At 33.5% G+C, this 20,439-nt stretch overlaps 2 protein-coding genes across 2 annotated transcripts; both read right to left on the bottom strand.

The window, feature by feature from the left end:
• Nucleotides 1-11,636: 11,636 nt before the first annotated feature.
• LOC133039705 (uncharacterized) lies at nt 11,637-12,581 on the bottom strand. Its single transcript, XM_061118625.1, has 2 exons — nt 12,180-12,581; nt 11,637-12,092 (listed from the first exon to the last, which is right to left on the bottom strand). Exons 1-2 carry the CDS (start codon nt 12,579-12,581, stop codon nt 11,637-11,639), a joined length of 858 nt encoding a protein of 285 aa, XP_060974608.1.
• A 156-nt stretch (nt 12,582-12,737) lies between these two features.
• Nucleotides 12,738-15,934, bottom strand: LOC115696595 (uncharacterized). Its single transcript, XM_030623488.2, has 3 exons — nt 15,063-15,934; nt 13,055-13,146; nt 12,738-12,970 (listed from the first exon to the last, which is right to left on the bottom strand). Exons 1-3 carry the CDS (start codon nt 15,932-15,934, stop codon nt 12,738-12,740), a joined length of 1,197 nt encoding a protein of 398 aa, XP_030479348.2.
• Nucleotides 15,935-20,439: the final 4,505 nt, after the last annotated feature.

The raw sequence follows: 20,439 nt of genomic DNA, 5'->3' as shown, positions 1-20,439 counted from the left end.
GTAAGTATCTTAGGTAGCGTGCCTAATTATTTAGGGCGTTACAATTATTTTAATCAAAAATCTTAGTCAGGAGCAATCACAAATTTTAATAACCATCTAATTTTAAAACAAAAAAAATCTTAATATTAGATTTTGCTTTTGAATGTTAAGTAGGTTATTGCTATAGTCAGTTAGAATGTAAGAGGACTTAATGGAGATGTAGCTTTACGACAAACAAAATTATTGTTGAAATATCATAAAATAGATATCATCTTCTTTATGGAGACTAAATTAGCAGAAGGAAAACTAGAATCCATGAAAAAATGTCTTGGTTTTGAGGAGGGATATGAAGTGCCACGAAATGGTCTAAGCGGGGGATGAATGTTACTATGGAAAGAGAACGTTGAAATCTCAAATATAAAATCCTCTTCCAATAATATTAGTTGTTTTATACGGCTGGGAAGTCAAGTGTTGGCATGGCATTTTTGTGGATTCTTTGGGGATCCTAAGGTCTCTAATAGACATAATACATGGCAATTGCTCGAACGCCTCAGAATAGTGGCTACTGGACCATGGATGGTAGTTGGGGATTTCAATGAAATCTTAACTAATCAAGATAAGGAAGGAGGGAACATGAGAAGACCTTCACAAATGGAAGCTTTTCAAAATATATTAAAATTGTGTGCTCTACATCCTTTACCTTTTAGGAGAGAGCGTTTTACTTGGGCCAAAAATACAAATGGAGGTCTAATTCAAGAAAGATTAGATTGGGTAATGGTAAATGAAGTATGGACTTAGATGTTTCCCATAAACACTTTAACCCATTTGGATTATTATCATTCAGATCATAGAGCTTTAATAGTAAATATGCAAGAAAGAACAGATAATTCCTTGAAGATTATGAGGAAAATATCACTGTTTCGATTTGAAAATATGTGGGCTAAGGAATCTGAATGCCAAAGCATCATCAAGGAAAATCGGTCTTCCTCCTCGACATCATCTATAAGTGTTATTAGCTGTAACATTCAAAGATGCTCCACCAATCTCTCTTTATGGAGTCATGTTAAATTTGGTTTTTCAACTGAGAAAATTAAGGAGACTCATGACCAGATTGCAAAGTTGCATAATCTTCAAGAATTTTCAACATATTCAAAGGAATTGGGAGAATTGGAAGAAAAATTGAATGATTTGCTATTTAAAGAGGAAGTGTACTGGAAACAAAGGTCTAGAATACAATGGCTACAAGAAGGAGACCAGAACACTAATTTTTTCTACCAAAAGGCAAAAATAAGGCAAAAAACAAATATTATCAAAGGTATGTTGTTGTGAAAATTAAATTGATTTATAATTGCGCAAGTGTACACAATCACAAACAAGTAATACAATGATAAGTAATCAAAGTTCGTCTCCACAGGAACTTTTTACTAAATAATGCAAAATCAACTAAAAGCAATTCAAAAATTTTAAATAACAATAATGCAAAGTAAGTAATTAATTCAAGAGAAAAAAAATTCTTAACCTTAATTCTAAACTGGAGAAATAATATTTTAAACTAAATAAACTAAAAATAAGAAGCTAAAAGTAATTAAAGTGGTGATAATTTCAGATTTGGAAAATAGACTTGGGTGGTTAATTTTCACTAGTATGTCCCAGTTGATACAGCAATGACCCAGCAATGACTCAGCAATCCCGGCAGAGTTAACCGATTTCAAAAAAAAAAAAAAAACAGCAAGCTTTTTCCAAAACTTGCAATAAACCATTCATAATCTCAACAATGCATTCCTACATCAGATTAGATCACAAGTAGTCCAATAAAGCATCAAAGCTTTAGTTATGCATGGTAGCAAAATATGCCTATTTCACTACTAATTAATACCAAAAAAAAAAAGGTAAAAATCATGCATCAATTAGAGGGGTTCAACTAGGTCTTACTTTTCCAAGTAAGATTTAGCTTGCTAAATGTTAAAGCTGGCCAAAAATTAACATTCAATCAACATTTCATCACAACTAATTGAACAAAGACAGGATTACTCAATCATTGCAAGTTAAAGCACTAGTCCATACAAGGGTTCATAACTACCCAAATCTCAAAGATTTTAGTTCATAGTTGAAATTAAAAATTCAAAATCAGAAAATGACATGTTCATGGAGTTTAAGAAAATAATAAAGAGTAGAAAGTGATACAAAATGGAAGAGGAGAGCAAGAGAAATGAGTGGTGAGCTCAAATCTTCTCTTTTGAGGTTGCCTTCTTCTCCTTCTTCTTGTAGTCTTTGTACTCTCTTCCTTTCCTTCCTTTCTTTTTCTGTACTTCTTTTCTCTCTGAAAAATTTCCTACTGCCTCCCTTCAAGTGCAGCCACCCTTTTCCATTTATCCTCTTCCTATTTTGCTCCCCAATTAGGGTACTAAAGTTTACCCTAATTGGAAATCCAAGTCATGGTGCACTTGCCCTTCATTTTCCACATATTAGTTGAGTCATTGGCCACATTTTCGCCACCTCAGCTCCTTTTTTTTCTTCATTAATGCCAGCTGGACTTTCTGCCAAAATACACTTACTAGGCTGACAAATTGCTACGCAATGATTGCTATAGCAATGCCAGTCAGCAATAAGCCTTTTTCTGCTCCTTTTCCTCCTTGTCCCAAACATTTCCAAATACCTATTTTTGTATTTTTTCTGCTTAATACACATAAAAACAACAACATAAGTCTATTTAACACTTACTAACACACACACTTCCATTTATTACAAAGACACAACAAACTAAACACAATTACATAATATAGACGCTAATTACTCTATTATTTAGCTTAAAATTCAAGTTTAAAGATATCAAAATAACTGTAAATCTTAGAGTTATCAATACCCCAAACTTAGAATCTTGCTCGTCCTCGAGCAATGGCAACACAAAAATAAAACACAACAACAAATTTTACACAAAGACTCAACACACAAGACAAATGAGAGATTCTATAGAAATTCAAGTTGGCCTAGCGAACATTGACGCTCTCAGAAAAATGGGATCAAGTGGAATGGAAAAGATGTGCTTGACGTAACTTTATATTCTGCCCCTTTAAAGTTTTCTCATTGGATAACATTAATACCTCCCAAAAGTCACCTAATCAACAATTTATACAAATATATCCCACCAACGCTTTGAACCTCTCTACAACTACCTTAAACTTTTTTTTTCATTCATTAAAGCTCCATAAGTTGGATTAGTGCACTCCTCTCCACTAATGTAGTCTAAACTTATCCCCTTGATCAATAGGACTTTACTAAGCTTGTAACATTAGGCTTGGGTTAGGGTATGGTAAAGGATGTATTTAAGCTAGCTCAACACCTAACTACTTCACTTGTCAAAAACCGAGCCTCTTCCTTATGATTTTTTTTAACTCACTTCCCTAACTCATTATACTCACAAGTACTTGGTATTGGAATATACTTCTCTTGCTATGTTTATTCTCTTTTTTTTTTTTTTAACAACAATGGGGGGAACACCCCAAACTTAGTTGCAAGCACAAATTTTTTTTTTCTTTCATTGCTGATTTTTTTTCATATATATATATATATATTAGAAAGAAAGAAGGAAAATTTACATTCCAGTACTTTAATTTTATTCTTTTTACAAAAATATGGTGCTGTCATTTATATATCAAAGTGTACCGTTTTGGGTACCGTTATCAAATTAATTCACTTTTTTTTAATTTTTTTTAAAAAAACTGAATGGGACGTGTGTGATGTGTGATGACGTCATCACATCACGTCCTTCACGTCTTCCATTTTTTGCAGACTTCAACTGTTCACGCACCTCTTTTTTTGCATTTGTAATTCAAATTATGGACGGTTTTAAAGGTTTATAATCATCATTTTCTTTTATTTTTATATTATATTTTACCATTTTTATGGTTTTTTAAGTGTTTGTATAAATAGGTAAAGTTTGTTTATAAATATACAGTTTGAGTTTTTGTTGCTCTGTTTTCCTTTTATGCAGAGTATATGGGTTAGGGTTTCATCTTCTTGGGGTGGTTTATTTTCGTGTTAGTAAGAGTGTTTGAGTGCATCATTTTCGTTTATTGCCTTGTTCTTATCATCTGTATGTTGGAATTTATTTTACCAGGATCTTAGATCTACTCACAAGTATGTTGATTAACACCCTAAATATGAACTTTCTAAAACGATGAAATAAACACATATAAAGTTTAGGAAACCTTACATTGGGTGCAGCGGAATATAATGACTCCTTCCGTTCAGATATCTAGCCCTTGATTCCTTTCTGTAGCAGAGCATTATCAATATCTGAACCTGAATCTCTTTCTCTGAATCTTTGATGCTGAAACTCCTTCTTGCTGAAAGTCTTTCTTCACGATCTTCCTCACTATGATTGAGGTATCACTTGCTGTGTGTGGGCACTACTCATACACTAAGGATTTCGAAATTGAAGGAAGAAGAAAGAGAAAGTGGGTTCGGCCAAAGATAGGGAGAGAGAAGGCTCAGGTTTTTCTGAATCAGAAGTGTCAGAAGAAAAGTGTAGAAATTTAGTGTAAATTTCCTGAAGCCTTCACTATCTATTTATAGCATTCCACTAGGGTTAGGTTTGAATTATTTGGCATTAAAATAATGAAAATATCAGAGGGAAAAACCCTACAAAAGTGGCCGGCCCTACACAGTGGATTTGGGCCTCACTTTTTGCAATTTTGCAGTTTTATCTTTTATGCATCTGATTTTCTCAAAAACGCCAATTTTCTAATTCAACCATTTAAATGCCAATTCTAACTATTTAATAACTACAAATAATTATTAAATAATATTGTCATTTATCATATTTATTAATTGAACCATACAAAGTATCATAATTAACAAATATGCCCCTAAAACTCTTTCTTTACAATTTTGCCCTTACTTAGTGAAAAATTCACAAATAGACATAGTCTAATTTGAGAATTATAATTGATTAATCAAAACCAATTACAGGAGTCTTCCAAGCAATATTATCTCAACTAGCGCGGGGACCATGGGTCTATATAACCGAGCTTCCAATAAGTAGATCAAGAATTTAGCACTAAAATTCACTAACTTATTAATTCTTCGTTGAATCCACGCATAGAACTTAGAATTGCACTCTTAGTATATAGAATGCTCTATATGTTCCACCATATAGACGCATTATTAGTTATCCATTGTTATAATCCTAATGTGATCAATGATCCTCCATATGAATGATCTACACTGTAAAGGGATTAGATTACCGTTACACCCTACAATGTATTTTATCCTTAAAACACTTGACCCCGTATAAATGATATTTCAGCTTATGTGAAATGAGTACTCCACCATTTATGTTCGTTTGGTCATGCTCGAAGGAGATCATCCTTTGCTTACTATTCGCCAGATAGAAGCTATAGATTCCATGTTTATGATAGCGCTCCCACTCAATTGCACTACCGTGTTCCCAAAATGTACGTATCACCCTGACCTAAAAGTAGGCTTAACTAACAAATCAAAGAACACGAATAGCTATTCAAGATTGAGCCTAATCATATCAGGATTAAGATCATTTGATCTAGGATCAACTAGGCGATATTGACTTGAATAGATATTACGGTAAGTTTAATATATCTAAGTCAAAGTTCAATATCGGTCCCTTCCGATGCATACTCCATGCATCCAACCTGAGCTTTACTTTAACCAATGTTCTGGAAAGAACATAACATTTCTCCAAATGCAAGTAAACTCTTGTTGTAGATTATCATATCAATAAAACCCTATGTCTGATAAATCTAGGAAACTTTATTCACATAGTCATGTTTACTTTCCAATGTGTTGACAGCACAATAAACAGGATCAAGTATGTGAAAAGGGTTTCAGATGAATTTATACATTATGTACATATAATCATGAAATAAATCATGTGAACCATGCAACATTAAATGTTATTTCTGATCTATATTAATAAGTAAATCTGATTATATTGAAATGAGTTTTATTTAGGGCATAAAACCCAACACTGTAAACCTAAAAAATGGTTAAAACTCGTTCTTCAATTTCTCCTTCGCATTCTGTAAAGATAGCTGCTGATAAGAAGAAAATGGAAAATGTTTCTGATGATGGAGATCGTGATGATTCTGATCGTTTTTGTGGATCTGGTGGATCATCTGATGGTAGCCGTGGCTCGGCATTGCAAACAAAGAGAAAAAGAGTTGTTGAGAAAGTGAAGAAGGAAGATGTTCGAAATGTGAAAAAGATGAAGCAAGTTGCTGAAGATTTGCCTGAGGATTGTGATAGTGAAGACTTGGAGGTTGAAGTTCGTAATGATTTGAAGGTATTTTTATGATTTTTAATTTTTTATTTGGTTGTATTTGGTTTACGATTTTTAGGGATTTAATTTATTTTTAGATTTTATAGTTTATTGTTATATGTTTTGAAATGTTTTTGATGTTTGTTTGTAATATTTTTTTGGTTTATATGGTAGTCGGTTTTTATTGGTATTTTTTTGGGTGTTGTTCATGTTTTGTTATTTTCATGATATTGTAATCTATTTTGTTGATTATAGGTTTGATTATTTGTTTTTAGGTTACTGTTTCTGTGTTTTTTTAGTTTATTTGTTAATTTTTTTTTCGATTTTGTTTATTTAGGTTATGTTTAAGTTTATTGTGTTTATTTTTGTATGTTTATGGTTTATTTTTGTGTTTTAGGTTTTTGATGGGTATTTTTCTTGTTTACTATGGAAAGTTTTGATTTACAAATATGTTTTCTGTTTTGTTTATTATAGGTTTTGATTATTTTTTTTAGGTTACTGTTATTGGTTTTTTAGTTTATTTGTTAATTTTTTTTCGATTTTGTTTATTAGGTTGTTTAAGTTTATTGTGTTTATTTTTGTATGTTTATGGCTTATTATAGTGTTTTAGGTATTGATGTGTATTTTTTCTTGTTTACAGTGGAAAGTTTTGGTTTACAAATTTAAATGATTATTGTATACTGTGAAGTTGTTTCTTAACGTTTATTTTTAGTTTAATGTGTGGATTTCTTTGTATATCATTTTGTTTTTACAGGAATGGGATTTATATTTCAAGCCTGGTGAAAAGATTCCGGGAAAAGTGATGTCATTCCATAATCAAGATAACATTGTTGTCAAAAATATTAATTCCAAGTTGACTAAAGATCAACGTAAGTTGTTTCGTGGTACTTGTTTTGGTTATTTTTTAGATAGCCATCCTGTTGGTTTTCAGTCTCAACTAGTTCATAATGCCTTACATAGGGAGGTATATCAGAAAAATGAAAAAGAAATGTGGTTTAAGTTTGGTGATGAGAATTTCAGATTCAGTTTAGCTGAGTTTGCTGTTGTTTATGGTTTACTGTGTGTTGGTGATGCCGATTTGAGTAAGTATACACACAGAGAAAATGCTTTTGTTGATCGATATTTTTGTGATCAGACAGTGACTGTTAGTGCTGTTGAGCATAGGTTTATGTATAGTGATTTCAAGTCAGATGAGTATGCTGTGAAGATGGCTGTTTTGTACCTTGTTACTAATTGTTTGATTAGTAGCGTTTACTCAAAAAAAGTTCCTGTTGAGATTTTGAACATAATTGGGGTTGATGAGTATGGTAGTTTCCCATGGGGTATACCAGTGTTTGAATTAACTTTGCACAATTTAAAGATTGGTCTGAGGGGTGTTATGAAGGGAAAAGGTGTTTCTAAGCCTCTTGTTAAGGTTAAAGGGAAACATTTGGAAAAGGGTCCTCGATCTTATAAACTTCCTGGTTTACCTTTTGCATTCTTGGTTTGGTTGTATGAAACCATTCCTTTGTGCTTGAAGGCAAGGTTTTGTTCCTATGATTCTGGTAAACCATATAGGTTTTGTAGATGGAAGAGTATTGGAAATCCAAATTCAAGTGAAGTTGAGAAGAAAGTTCTATCTTCAAATAAGGTATTTTTTATATTTTGTAAATTGTTTATTTGTTGTTTTTATTATATTTTTTAAACTAATTATTTTTTTTGTTTTGCTAGCTGAAAGGAAAACATATTGTGCCCACTGAAAATGAAAGGAATGGTTTATTGGTCCTTACTGGAATGGAGTTTATTGGCCGAGAACAGTCAGATGATGACTTTGATGATGTTCCATTGTCAAAGTTTAATGTTGATAGAGTTGGATCTTCTGGTGTACAGAAGGAGTTTACTGGTGGTTTTGATGTCGATGGTGTGATGCGTAAGATGAAGGATTTTGTTTCTAGGCAAAAGAAGACTGATGAGTCTATTGAAGTATTGGATAAGGTGTTGGAGGGTAGATTCAAGGAGTTGTAGTTAAGTCTTCAGTCGTATATTGACTCAAAGATCAGTGAAAGCTTGGTTTTTTTTATGGAATAGAAGTTTAATGACTTGAAGGAAGCTATTGAAAATGCAAAAATTTCTAAAGATGGAAATGATAGTCCTGATGAGAGCGATGGCAAGGTTGGTTTTTTGATTATGTTTATTTATTAGTTTATTTGATGTTTCTTTTTTTTTTTCATATGTTGTTTTGATTTTTTTTTTTTTTTGCAAGAATGATGATTTAAATGATGTTGAAGTTTTTGATGTGAAAAATCAAGATGCAATTGAAACTGTTGGACTCGATGAGAATATTCAATATACTTAGGTTATTTTTGTTTTGTAAACTAGTATATTGTTTTTTGTTTATTGAATATTTTTTGTTTATTTTATTAATGTTTTTATTGTTTAATGGGTTTATTATTTTTTTTTGTAGGTTTTTAATGATGATGCTCCTTCATTTGATATTATGAGTTTTATTTCTAGTAAACCTGATTGGTTTACTAAAGAAAAAAAGAATACTGATAAATTGAATGATGAAGAACAGGTTGTTGATGATCATGGCCTTTTTAAGGATGTTGTTAAAAAATCTAAGGAGGATGAAGATGATGGTGGAGATGACCAGACAAGTTTATTTATTTTTAAGTTTTTCATTATTTAGATGATTTGTTACTCTGTTGTTTTTTGTCTCTGTCAAATGTTCTTTATTTTTGTTTTGTATATTTACAGGGTTTGGGGGGTGGTGATGCTGTTAAAGCTATTGGTTCAGATGGGACAAATAAAGACAATGTTGAGGGAAAGAATATTGAAGAAGCAAAAGATGTTGCAGATGGGAGTAATAAAGATAATGTTGAGGGTAGAGCAGTTGATGTAGATGCAAGTGTAAATGATGTTGAAGGTGTTGCTAGTAAGGGAAAGTTGTTTGATAGTCAAGGAACTGAGGATAGTATCACTGTGTCTGCTTTGGAGATTATAAATGAAAAGATTGATGCTTATGAGGGAAGCATTAAAAAGGTTTGTCATTTTTTTGTTTATTGTATACTTTTTTTATTTAGTTTATTTTATATTTTGAATCATTTTGTCATGTTTAATTATTTTTATTTTTTGTTTTTAGGATAAGTCTTTAAATAAATTAGAGGCAACAAATGCTGATGTTTTATCTACTTATGGGTTGGACAAGGTTTGTTTACTTTTTTTTTGTTATTCTTGTTTATGTTCTGAGTATTGATTTTGGTTTACTATGTTTAAATATATTTTGTTTTTTTTTTTGCATGATATTTTAAGACTGATGTTGTTGGTGTTGAGAAGAAACATGGTTCTCAAGAAAGTTTTTCTGTATCAGCCATGGAGGTTGTTAATGATCATTTGGTTTCCTATGAAGACAGTTTGAAAAAGGTTTCTTTTTATTTTATTTATGTTATTTGGTAGTTTTTTTTTTCTTTTCACTTCCTTATTTTATTTGTTTGCAATTGTTTTGAATGCCAGGGAAAATCTATAAAATTGGAGGAAGCAACTCCTACAGTTGGAAATAGAGAGAGGAAACCTAGTTCTGTATACAACAGTCCGTATACCATAGAATTTGGTTCAGGTAGTATTGGTAAACTAAAAGGTGGACGTCCTGGATCATGTGCTTTTGGATTTGGCTTTTTCAATGTGATTGATGATGTGCAAGCTAAATCTTTTGATCAGTGGTTTAAGATTGGGTTTAATGTAATAGGAAGCTTAAGGTTCCATTGGATTTTGTGGTTTGTCAAATCGACGATAAGATGTGGTTCTATGATTTGCTTACTGTTGGGAAGAACTTGTCATGCTCGGTTAGTGTGTTATTATATATATTATTTTTGTTTATTGTATACTTTTTCTGTGTATTTGTTTATAACTTTGGATTATTTTATGTTTATTGCAACATATTGATGTTTGTTTCTACTATTTGAGAAAGAAGTTAAAGTATGACCAGTCTGTGAAAATTTCTGGTAACACTACTAATTGCTTCTTTGCTTCTCAAATTTTTGATTTATATAATGAGTTTGTTGCAAGTGGTGAAAATGTTGATTCGATTAAGAAGGACTCTAAGGCAGCTGCATACATAGCGGGGTTTTATATGTTATGCAGTAAACCCTGGGCTGAGCTTGATTTCGTTCTAATGCCTGTTAACGTGATTGTTCTTGCTCATTGGATATTGTGTATTCTTGACATTAAGATGAGATGCTTAAAAGTGTTAAATTCTATGAGGTTTGGGAGGTACAAGAACAACTCAGAGAGTTTTGTTCGTGCATTTGCTGTAATAATTCCTATCTTGCTGTCACATGTTAATTTCTATGAGGGGAGAAAAGATATTGACAGGAGTAGTAAGCACTGGCAAGGTAAAAAAGATACTGATGTGTTTGATATTGTCGTGGTTGATAATTTGCCACAACAAGAGGATAGGTAACTATCTTTGTTTTTTTTTTTTTTTTATAATTATGATTCTATGTTATTGTTTATTTTTTGTTATCTGACAATTGTTATGGGTTTATTTTGTGATGTAGTGATTGTGGTGTTTTTATCATAAAGTATGCTCATTTCTTTACGCATGGATTGATTGATAAGATTCCTAAGAAGTTGGACATTGCATTCACTCGTAAGAAGTTATGTGTTGATCTGTTTGTTCATGCAAAGAAGAAGGAGTTGGGTGGGTACGAGTCTACTTCGGAGAAGCCAGGAAGGATGCCATAGATTTTTGTAATAGAACAACATGTTGGATTATTAGTTTACATTTTTTTGAACTTTATGTGTATTTTTATGTCATGTTGTTTTATTTTTAGGTTTATGTTTGTGTTTGTTTAAGTAACTGTTTGGAGCAGTAATATTTTAGCAGACTCTTGCTATTTTAATTTTGAAGTAACCTTTTGGTTTACTGGCACAGTATGTTTGCAGTTTTTATGTTGTGTATTTCTGTGAGACAATATGTTAATCTTTTGGATTTAGAAATTAGTTTTAGTGTTCTGGCTTTTTTTATGTGATATTTGTTTAATTTTGTTTGATCTTATAAACCAATGACATTTATGTATACCATTATAAGTGGTATAAACCAATGCGATTATTAACCATTAAAATGGTTGTAAATTAATTACAGTTAGTAACTGTACATATATTTGGTAACTTGTTATTTTTAACATATTATTTCATATAGAGGAGGCAAGAAAAAACTTACTTGAATCTAAGCGAATTGTAATCATTTTATTAAAAGTTGGTAATAATACATTGAAAAGCTTTATCAACTAACAATTATCATTGTAAACTGTTTTTGTATACTGCTTATTTAGTAACCATGTTTGATGGTTACACCAACATTTATTTATTTTCCCTCAAGATCTTATGATCTTTTTCTTTTTCTTGGTGGTTTTAGTAGTGGGTCATTTTTACATGATCTTTTGTTGTGTCCTTTTTGGCGACATTGATCGCATACCACTTGTGCTTTTGCTTCAAGTCCATTTTTGTATCGTTGTTTCTTTGGTCTTCCGGCAGCTCTCTTATGTTTAGGTGGGAGGACTACAATATTTTTTATTAAATCTGGTATATTCCATGATGTTGCCTCACCTAATGGGAGTATACTGTCTTCATATGTTGCCATAAAAGCTTCTTTGGTGTAGTAGTATGAGCAATATTTGTAGCAAGACAGGTTCCTTTTGCTTAGTACAGCCATTGCATGAGAGCAAGGTATTTCATCATATTCAAATCGTTGGCAGCTGCATGTTTTGTTCTCCAAGTTTACTATGTGAGACATGTTGTTGTCGTGTACTTGGTATACCAGAAGATTTGCTGTTTCAACCTATATTAATCAAGTAAACCATTATTAAGTTTACAACAGAGTAAATATGTTTGTAAGCAATTTTTATTTTTCTGTATATATAATTACCTTGTACTTTAAACTCATATCTCTTTGTTTCTTTAATGTTTTTTCAGGTATTTTTGCCAGTGTTGTTGTAGTTTTTTGGGCTCTATTCTTGTTTTCCCAATACCATCTTTGCACCAATGAATGTAGGCATTCTAGTAGAGTTGCGATGGGTAGGTCTCTTACTGCTTTCAAGGCTGCATTGACTGATTCGGCAATATTTGATGTCATTGTTTTGTATCTCCTGTTCATGCCATATAGTCTTGTCCACTTTTCGACACCAATTTCATTCACCAAGTAATCTCTTATTCTTACATCTATATTGTCCAAGTCTTGCATGCTCTTTTCAAAATCTTCTATGTTGTAAGCTTTAGATGCACTATTAAATGCAATCTTGAGGTCATCACTTCCTTTTTTGAATTTCATTTTTATATTCTTCATCAAATGGTAACAACATACCCCATGCATTATATCTGGAAATGTCTCTTTTACTGCTTTTAGTATACTCTCATGTCTATCTGATACGATGCATTGACCTTCTCTTTCGCCATAAGTTTCCTTTATTTTGTGAAGAAACCATTCCTAAGAGCTGTCATTTTCGGAATCTACTACTGCAAATGCAAGTGGGAATATATGTCTATTTGCATTTTGTGCACTTGCTATCAACAAAGTGCCTCCATGTTGGTTTGTTAAAAAGGTTCCATCCGTGACTATTATTGGTGTACAGTGTTGCCAACCTTTTATTGAAGCACCTACTGCAAAGTATAGATATTTGAATTTGTTATCTTCATCTGTTACTAGGTCTGTAATTGTTCCTGTTTCAAAAGTAACCAATTAGTTTATAGTATAAATACCTATGTAGCATATTATTACTTTATGTTGACGAAGTATTTTATTACCTGGGTTTGATATTTGCATCATGTATAAAATTGATGGTATCTCACTGTATGATTCTTGTGGGCAGCGACGAGCATCCACAATTGCCTTTTCTCTAGCTCTCCATGCTTTTTGGTAAGATATAGATGTTGGAATTTATTTTACCAGGATCTTAGATCTACTCACAAGTATGTTTATTAACATCCTAAATATGAACTTTCTAAAACGATAAAATAAACACATATAAAGTTTAGGAAACCTTACATTGGGTGCAGCGGAATAATATGACTCCTTCTGTTCAGATATCTAGCCCTTGATTCCTTTCTGTAGCAGAGCATTATCAATATCTGAACCTGGATCTCTTTCTCTGAATCTTTGATGCCGAAACTCCTTTGCTGATGATCTTTCTTCACGATCTTCCTCACTATGATTAAGGTATCACTTGATGTGTGTGGGCACTACTCATACACTAAGAATTTCGAAATTCTAAGGAAGAAGAGAGAGAGTGGTCAGCTAAAGATAGGGAGAGAGAAGGCTCAGTTTTTTCTGATTCAGAAAGTCTGAAGAAAAGTCTAATTTTCCTGAAGCCTTCACTATCTATTTATAGCATTCCACTAGGGTTAGGTTTGAATTATTTGGCATTAAAATAATGAAAATATCAGTTTAAATTTCCTACAAAAGTGGCTGGCCCTATACTAGTGGATTTGGGCCTCACTTTTTGCAATTTTGCAGTTTTATCTTTTCTGCATCTGATTTTCTCAAAAACGCCAATTTCCAAATTCAACCATTTAAATGCCAATTCTAACTATTTAATAACTATAAATAATTATTAAATAATATTGTCATTTATCATATTTATTAATTGAACCATACAAAGTATCATAATTAACAAATATGCCCCTATAAACTCTTTCTTTACAATTTTGCCCTTACTTAGTGAAAAATTAACAAATAGACATAGTCTAATTTGAGAATTATAATTGATTAATCAAAACCAATTACATGAGTCTTACAAGTAATATTATCTCAACTAGTGGGGGGACCATGGGTCTATATAACCGAGCTTCCAATAAGTAGATCAAGAATTTATTACTAAAATTCACTAACTTATTAATTCTTCGTTGAATCCACGCATAGAACTTAGAATTGCACTCTCAGTATATAGAATGCTCTATATGTTCCACCATATAGACACATCATTAGTTATCCATTGTTATAATCCTAATTTGATCAATTATCCTCTATATGAATGATCTACACAGTAAAGGGATTAAATTACCGTAACACCCTACTATGTATTTTATCCTTAAAACACTTGACCCCGTATAAATGATATTTCAGCTTATGTGAAATGAGATCTCCACCATTTATTTTCGTTTGGTCAAGCTCGAAGGAGATCATCCTTTGCTTACTATTCGCCAGATAGAAGCTATAGATTCCATGTTTATGCTAGCGCTCCCACTCAATTGCACTACCGTGTTCCCAAAATGTATGTATCACCCTGACCTAAAAGTAGGCTTAACTAACAAATCAAAGAACACGAATAGCCTTTCAAGATTGAGCCTAATCATAACAGGATTAAGATCATTTGATCTAGGATCAACTAGGCGATATTGACTTGAATAGATATTACGGTAATTTTAATAAATCTAAGTCAAAGTTCAATATCGGTCCCTTCCGATGCATACTCCATGCATCCAACCTGAGCTTTACTTTAACCAATGTTCTGGAAAGAACATAGTATTTCTCCAAATACAAGTAAACTCTTGTTGTAGATTATCATATCAGTAAAACCCTGTGTCTGATAAATCTAGGAAACTTTATTCACATAGTCATGTTTACTTTCCAATGTGTTGACGGCACAATAAACAGGATCAAGTATGTGAAAAGGGTTTCAGATGAATTTATACATTATGTACATATAATCATGAAATAAATCATGTGAACCATGCAACATTAAATGTTATTTCTGATCTATATTAATAAGTAAATCTGATTATATTGAAATGAGTTTTATTTAGGGCATAAAACCCAACAATAGAGACACTGTAATCATCTGCCATGTCATCCACAATTTCTGTTGGAGTGTAATCTCTTTTTGGGTTTACAAACTTGTTTTTTATAACCTTTCCAACCAGGTTGCTTGTAGCTTGAGGATGGTCTCCAGAAGTAATGTCCAATGAACATGTATGAGTATGCTCTATTTTTCTTGTGATAAACATGTCAGTCTTTCCATGTTTTGATGCTAAGAATGTCCAGTTGCAGTTATCATCAATACAGACTAGTTTATAGTCTAGTTTTGATGATCTTTTTACCTTGAAAGGTTGATTGTATCTTATTGAGTGAAGGCTTACTGCTTGTTGGAGGGTTTCCTTGTTTGCAAAAACTTGGCCAATGTGTATTTCAACAACTTGAGGATTTGAAATTATTTGATTTGCTTCGGAGCTTTCTTCCATCGATTTTTGAGTTTGTTCAATCACATAATCTGCCATCTTTGTTGCATATTCTGTTCTTGTTGGTAGCAGTTGCCTTGTTTGTAAACTAGTTTCCCCATTGTAGGTATAGTTTACTCTATCATTGTGTTCATTGTCGGTTGTGGATGTTGAGATGTTAACGCAGATAGGATATTTGGTCTCATCATCATTTTTCCTTCGTATTTGTTCAAAAAACTTGCATCCACTATCATCTTTGATTCTTATTGGTGGTATGCCTTCCGTTACTTGAAATTGAAGATCAATCGTATATTTGTTTCTGTCCAAATTCAAAGCTTCGTATACTATGTGAGAAAGCTCATAATGTGAACAATCTGTTGGAATTAGTATACCTTCAACTTCATAATCAACGTATGTTGTTCTGTCAACCCAAGTTCTATTGTAAAAAAGAATCACTGTTCTAACATCCATATTCCTGCGTGATTTTTTTAGTTTAATCATGTTAAGTATTGTATACTAAAACATTACGTATACACAAAAATAATAAACATGTGATATGAATAGGTGTTCTGTTCATAAACTAAATTTTATATTTATTATAGTAAGGTCTATATGCAGTTTTACGAATTAGATGACTATATGTTGAACTATAATATTGGAGCGATTACAATTACAAAGGTTTATAGTGTACTCTATTTTTTAAAGTACTTAGTATTGATTAGTTTACTATCAGTTATGATTACAATTGGTAAACTATCTGATTAGTACTGATTAATTGTCAAATAATCATGTTTAACAGAATTAACAAACATGATGCATTTTTAGGTGTTTTCAGGAATCGGAAGGTGTAATGTGTTATAAGCAGTAGTATGTATCGAATGTATAATAGGTACCTTATTCAGATTTAGTTTTCGATGTTGTAGTTGACGTACTTCTTCTTCTTCCTCGAAGCAACGATCTCTGGTTTTCGTTTTTTGTTTGTTGTGATCAGCTCATAGGTTTATTGATCCATTGAATTGTAGGTCGAATTAGAGAGATGATGATTTGCTTGTTGTATACAGCAACAGGTTTGAGAGATATGATGATCGATTCTCTAATTTTCAGATTCGTCGAGGTCTCTGTTTCCGTCAATGGTGTTTTTTCGTTCAAGTTTGGTTTGGTTTCTGTTTTTCGATTTCGTGTATTATTCCTATGGTATTTATAGCTTTCTGTTTTAATCAGCAGAACCACGCGCAGAGATGGCCGAGAAATATGGAATTGTGGGTGCGTCTCCTTCATCGTCGGTGGTTCCAAAATTATCGAAGCTAATGACGGTATGCTTGATGACGTGTCACGGCATACCCATGGATTGTTTTTATATAACGTTTTTTTTTGTAATATTAATGTATATAATGTATATATATATATATATAAAAATTTCCCAAAATTATTACTATATTATACTTGTATAATAGATAGCAAGAGAAGGTTAATTGAAAGTGCATAATAATGTACTTTGTGAGCTAATTCCCCCACCCCAAACTTACAACCCAACATTGTCCCCAATGTGGCTAAAAGTACAATCTTGAATTAGCTCGCCACAAGCTACACTCATCGCACTCACCCCAAGCTTAATGTGAAACTTGGCTCTTGACAAGTGAGAAATTAAGTTAGGACATGTGTGGAAATGCAAATTAGGATTGGTGTGATATGTATGATCAAGTTGCAAAACAAGAATAGGCTAAACAACTCAAACTTGGGTGACTAGAGAAAAATTTATTTTATAGGGAAGGTTAGAAAGGCTCAAACGTCCAAAGATGGCCTAAATCATTTCTAAGGGACAAGTCTAACTAGGATTTCGCTTCAAGGAGATGCACTAACCAATTCTAGATGCTAAAAGTATATATGCAGCAATCATATGAAAAATGCAAAGCATGGTGGGAAAATAAAAGTATTCACTATTGAGGAGAGACTAAGGAGAAACATCCATGATATCCAACAATTCAACATGCAAATGCAACATATAAAATTAGGCAGCAACATAAATGGAATGAGCAGAAAATATCATCATCAGGCAGAACACTAGGCCACATAAAAACCTCGTAAATCTCTCAATGTCAAACTAACAAACACATAAATGACATGACATAAAAGTTTTAAAACACAAAACACAACACACAATTAGCACAATACAAACTAAAAATGACACATAACAGAAAAATAGCGTAGGTATTAGGAAACTCCCTCTACTCGGGGTCCTCGTGGGGCTCCTCCGGATTCGAAGCTGATGGCCCAGCCCACGGGTCGAGAACTTGCTGAGGGAACGGCAGGAACTTGCGCTCAAATCGTGGCGTCACCCTCCTAAATGCACGCTCCATAACTGCGTCGCGCTTTTGCTCATATTCCCACATAGCGTGCAAACGGCCACACATTTGCTGTTGCACTTGCTCAAAGTGAGCAAAGCGATCTGCGGGAGGCTCCGTGGCTGAGGTCGAAGCGGAAGCAGGAGTTGTTTTCGGAGCTTGTGGTGGACCAGAACTGATAGGCCCCCGGGGATTCAATGCTCCTTCTTCGTTCCACATCGGTACACCCGCCTCGCGACAGAGAGCAATGATAGTAACTGGCAGAAATAATTTTCCTTTCCCCCGCTGCGCACAATCGGCAATTTCTTGGGCTACGACAACCACTACATCAACATCCCAACCCATCTTAATGCAGTACAGCATCCATGCACGATCTCTGCTGACAGTGGAATCATGTGAAGTGGGGCATAGGGAGGTTTGCACGAATGTGTAAAGACATTTCAGATCGTGCTCCAAGTCAGTGCGCCGAAATCGAAGGTTTCCATAATCATCGAGGTCCCACTCGGACTCTGGCTTGGTGATCACAGCATCATGTCAGTCAATGTCTAATCGCCCACTTGACCTTTGAGGGAGGAGTAATGGCATTCGATTGATTGTAACCCAAACAAGTTGTTGATTGCTTCAGCTGAGAATGACACCGGTACTTCACGCACAATCACTTCAGTATGCCATTCTTGGGACAAAAAATTGGCCTAGAATTCTTTGACAACTTCCATTACCGCCTGTCCTCGCTGCTTGACAAAAAGTCCCCAATTCCTCTTATGAACCATTTCACTAACCTATTCAGGTAACTCGTCAATGTCCTCTATATCTGCCACTAATCCTCGCTCCATATAAATTCCCGATTGTCCACCTCATCGTAATACTTTGTCTCGATTGCCTAGCAATGAAATTTAGGAATTTCATGAAGTGACTTTTGTTTTTTTTCTGTTGGCAACCCTCTTGACATTTGGCATTTTCTCTTCTTTTTCTTTTATTTTTTCAATTGCACACTACCCCAACACAACAAATTTCTTCTCTGCTTTGTCTTCTTTACAACTATCCAGCACCACACCCCTAATTCCAACAATACAATACTCTAGCAATGATCCAATCTTGCTCAAAAATCCCCCAATCTGACCAACCACACCAAATCATCTTCACAGCATTCACACCAAAATTCTTATGTCACTCCAGAAAAATTTCAAAGCCACACCACCAATTATGAACTACACCATTCCAAAATATCAATTACAAATCAAAGAACTACACAAATTATGAACTACTTCAATAATTCCCAACTATCAATTTCTCATCAAGAAATTTAGAATATTCATGGCAATCAACTAAATCACTCACACATCAAACAAATACTTGACTGCCATAGCAAAAGTATAATCCAAATGACAATAATGGTTGACCAACAAATCAGGGAGAGTCGAATGAGCCGTTGATGATGGTGCTTTACTCGACTGGTTCGGAGTCAAGCGGAGCTTGAGTTTTGGGTTCTCGGAGTTTGAGTTGACGAGAAGATTGCTGGGTGCTATTGGATGAACGGGGCTCGGATGGTGTCGACTGGAATGGTGAAATGGAGGTGCTTGTTTGCTTCCTCGGTTGCCAGTGGTGTACTAGTGTGTGTGCGAACAGAGTCGGAGCTGGAGTGGGGTCGACTAGGTGGATCTCTTGGTGGTGGGGGATTCACGTAATGGCTTCGGGTTAGCTTGCTGGTGGCGATTTTTGTGAATGGAGGTTGAACGTGGTGATGGGAGATGAAAGTGATGGAAATTATTTTACCATGATCTTAGATCTACTTACAAGTATGTTGATTAACACCCTAAATATGTGTTGGGTTTTATGCCCTAAATAAAACTCTTTACAATCTGATTAGTTATCAATAAAAGAAATTAGAAGTGATTGATGTTTGCATGAATTCTACATGCTAATGGTTTAATATGTTTAATATGTTTATGACATTCATACACACAAAATTAGTTAAATCCAGATCATATGTTTATTCACAATTACAGTATCGTCAACACAGTGGAATGTGATTGTGATCATATGAATCAAAAGTTTTGGTCCCTGTTTCATCAGTGTTATTGGATTTACACTAATGTGATAATCAGCGATGATGTGTACTTACACTTGGAGTAAGTGTTATGTTCTTTCCAGGACATTAGTAAAGTATACTAGTTTCGAATTTATGGAGTATACATTGGACTGGACCGATATTGCAACTAAGTTAAGATATTACAAACTTACCGTTATACATATCTTTCCAAGTCAATATCAGTAGTTGATCTTAAGATTGAAAAGAATCTAAATCCTGATATGCTTGGGCTCAACTCAGGAGTGCTATTCATGTTCTTAGATTTATTAGTTAAGCCTACCTTTGGGTCAGGGTAATACGTATATTTTGGGAACATGATAGTATGATTGAGTGGGAGTGCTGAACATAAATATGGAATCTATAGCTTCTACTGGTGTATAGAAGTTAAGTGATGATTCCCTTCGAGCTTAGCAAATAGAAGTAAATGGATGAGCTCTTGTTTAACTGACTAATTATTAGATCACTAAACACCATTTACAGGTAGCTAAGTGTTTTAAGGGGCAAAATACATTGAGGGGTGAGAACGGTAAAGAAATCCCATCTCG

The sequence above is a fragment of the Cannabis sativa genome, chromosome 7 (assembly GCF_029168945.1).
Source record: "Cannabis sativa cultivar Pink pepper isolate KNU-18-1 chromosome 7, ASM2916894v1, whole genome shotgun sequence".
In the NCBI taxonomy this organism is placed as follows: Eukaryota; Viridiplantae; Streptophyta; class Magnoliopsida; order Rosales; family Cannabaceae; genus Cannabis; species Cannabis sativa.
The sequence above is the reverse complement of the archived record's forward strand: the minus strand, read 5'-3'. Positions and strand labels throughout refer to the sequence as shown.